This window comes from Gymnodraco acuticeps, unplaced genomic scaffold (assembly GCF_902827175.1).
Source record: "Gymnodraco acuticeps unplaced genomic scaffold, fGymAcu1.1, whole genome shotgun sequence".
Taxonomy (NCBI): Eukaryota; Metazoa; Chordata; class Actinopteri; order Perciformes; family Bathydraconidae; genus Gymnodraco; species Gymnodraco acuticeps.
Genome location: NW_022989872.1, coordinates 218,311 through 220,800, shown reverse-complemented (window position 1 = coordinate 220,800; position 2,490 = coordinate 218,311). Strand labels below are relative to the sequence as shown.

Genomic DNA, 2,490 nt, shown 5'->3' with positions numbered 1-2,490 from the left:
AAATCTCGGGGGGTATCCCCCGAACCCCCCTAACATATTTGGACCTCGGTATTTAGGAAATCCTGGATACGGCCCTGCTGACAGGTGAGTGTCATAGACTGTATTATGGTGAGTGTACCCTGAAACAGATTTACTATGGCTGAATTACCTCAGTCACTGAAGCAACAGAGAAGTTTAACAAAACAAATCAAAAAGAGTGTGGAAAATATAAAGAAATGTTGAAGAATTACTAAATGATGGATGGATTACTGAAATTAGTCCATGGTCCAGACCATATGTATAAAAGTTAATATTTGTTTTCACATTTGTAGAAAATCTTTATAACTTTTCGACATCAACCATAATCTAATCTCTAAAAATGTGTACTTGCTTTTTGACACACCATTTTGTAACCAAAACAACAGTAGACATAGATAGATCACAAAGAAGAAGAAAAAACACCTTGGACTATAGCGAGGCCACATTTTGAACTATTAACTATTCTTAAATCTCAATCCGAGTAGACAATACATTTTAGGGTTGATTATATTCAAATCAACATCACTTTTTCTCCTTATCATGTAACTTTAAACAAAATGCTTTTTCAGAATATGAACCGTTTGATCTGTAACAAAGAAAGTAGCCGACTCAGACAGACAGCCTAGCAAAAACTGTGAGTTTATTAGTTAACAGTTCATGAAACCGAGCAAAATCACTGTCTGGCAGGTATTAATAATTTTCTAGGTAGAAAGTGTGAAAGATTTCTGAGGTGATATTTTTGTCCATTTCAGGTGAGTCTCCTTCATTCATACTTGCAGTAGTGCTTCATGGCCTCTGGCAGCTCCAGCCAGTCGATGGCCATCCGGTGGACGATGTGCTTCTGGATGGCCTTTCTGCACAACGTCTGCAACGATGAGACTGGAGCAACCGAGAGAGAAACAAAAAAACACGAAAAGACAGTGGATTAGCAGAATAAAAGTAAAGAAGAATGAAGAATTTAAGCATGGATTCATTACTGAAATGGGTCCCTAGGCGAGAGTCAAATAAAACAACCACAACGAGACGCAAAACCAACACAAAAACGACCAACAAAATTGTGCAAAACTCCTACAAACTGACAGTTACCAAACAATTAAGACACAAAGCAAGAAGAGAAAGGGAAAAAATTACGACAAAGAGATTTAAAATGACCATATACACACAAAGCAATGAGAAAGAGACTCCAAACGACTCCGAATAGATGCAGTGCAACTTCAAATGGACCCAAAGTAACGTCAAATAAACACAAAAAGGCCACAAAGAAATGCAAATGAACTACAAAATGACACACAGTGATCACAATGAGACACAACACAACTACAAAGAGATGTAAAGAAACTAAAGAGACACAAAAAGACTGCAAAGAGTCACACAGTGTCCAGGATGAGACACAAAGCGACTTAAAGAAGACCAGAGAGACTAACAATGATGCAAAAAGACTTAAAATACATGCAGGGCATCTACAAAGAGACGAAAGACAATCACATTGACATTTGAGATGCAACGCAGCTTCAAAGAGACTCAAACCGACCACAATAAGTACAAAAAACATCCCTGAGCCCTTTTTCTGTCTCTGAGACACATTACCATGTAAACCATGGTTCCACTGTGACACTCACATCCATACTCCACCTGGACGATTCGGACACACTTGGTAGCAGCGAACACGTCCACAACAGCGTGGAGCGGCTGGATGGAGGGGATCCCCTTAGCAGAAGCTCCCATGTCCTCCCCATTGATCACAACGTGCATATCAGCCAGGCCTGGTCCTCTCTGCGTGTATAGCACTCCTATCCGGCTGCGTCTGGCTGTGGGGGGAAGAGCGTTCGTCCTATACAAGTCGTCTAAAATGTGACTGTAGCGTCCAGGCCTGCTCCGTCCCACCAGCTTGTCTCTGGGGATCCGAACATTGTCAATGTACAAGTGAGAGTCCGTGAAGAAGGTCTGTGGTTTCAGGTTGTGATATCCTTCAGCTGCTTCTTCTCCAGGCTCTCCACGACCGAGCCTTTGACCTCCATCTCCAGGATCTTCTACCACTTTGTTGTGGTTTCGAGTGATGGCGAACACCCAGCTGTCCCCCGAATCAGTCAGGTCTGGGATGGAGTATTCAGGCACCACGTCTAAGTGTCCAGGGTCTCTAGAAGTCAAGCCGACTCGTAGGTTGCCACACCAGCCCACCTCCTTTTCCTCGATCTCTATGAGGAAAATCTCCCCGGGCTTTAGAGGGTGTTTGCTGAAACACACTCCATTTGCAAAGCTCTCCACGCGAGTAGCCCGTGTTCCCGAGAGGTCCAGACTCACGTTCAGACCGTGGATCGGGTGGAACTCCATGAACTGGTCGGGAATGGCCTCCATTGTTTTGTTGAATAGCTTCTAAAAAAAACACAACAAATGGAGACTTTCCAATCAAAAAGTCTTGCAGAGGTTTCGGACTAATGCCGGCCAACACATGGTCTTCATAGAAACACAACA

The 2,490-nt window shown here is 42.9% G+C and overlaps 1 protein-coding gene across 1 annotated transcript; it reads right to left on the bottom strand.

The window, feature by feature from the left end:
- Positions 1-638: 638 nt before the first annotated feature.
- neurl2 (neuralized E3 ubiquitin protein ligase 2) lies at positions 639-2,490 on the bottom strand. The gene is made up of 2 exons (XM_034197543.1): positions 1,638-2,490; positions 639-897 (listed from the first exon to the last, which is right to left on the bottom strand). Exons 1-2 carry the CDS (start codon positions 2,371-2,373, stop codon positions 782-784), a joined length of 852 nt encoding a protein of 283 aa, XP_034053434.1. The 5' UTR covers positions 2,374-2,490; the 3' UTR covers positions 639-781.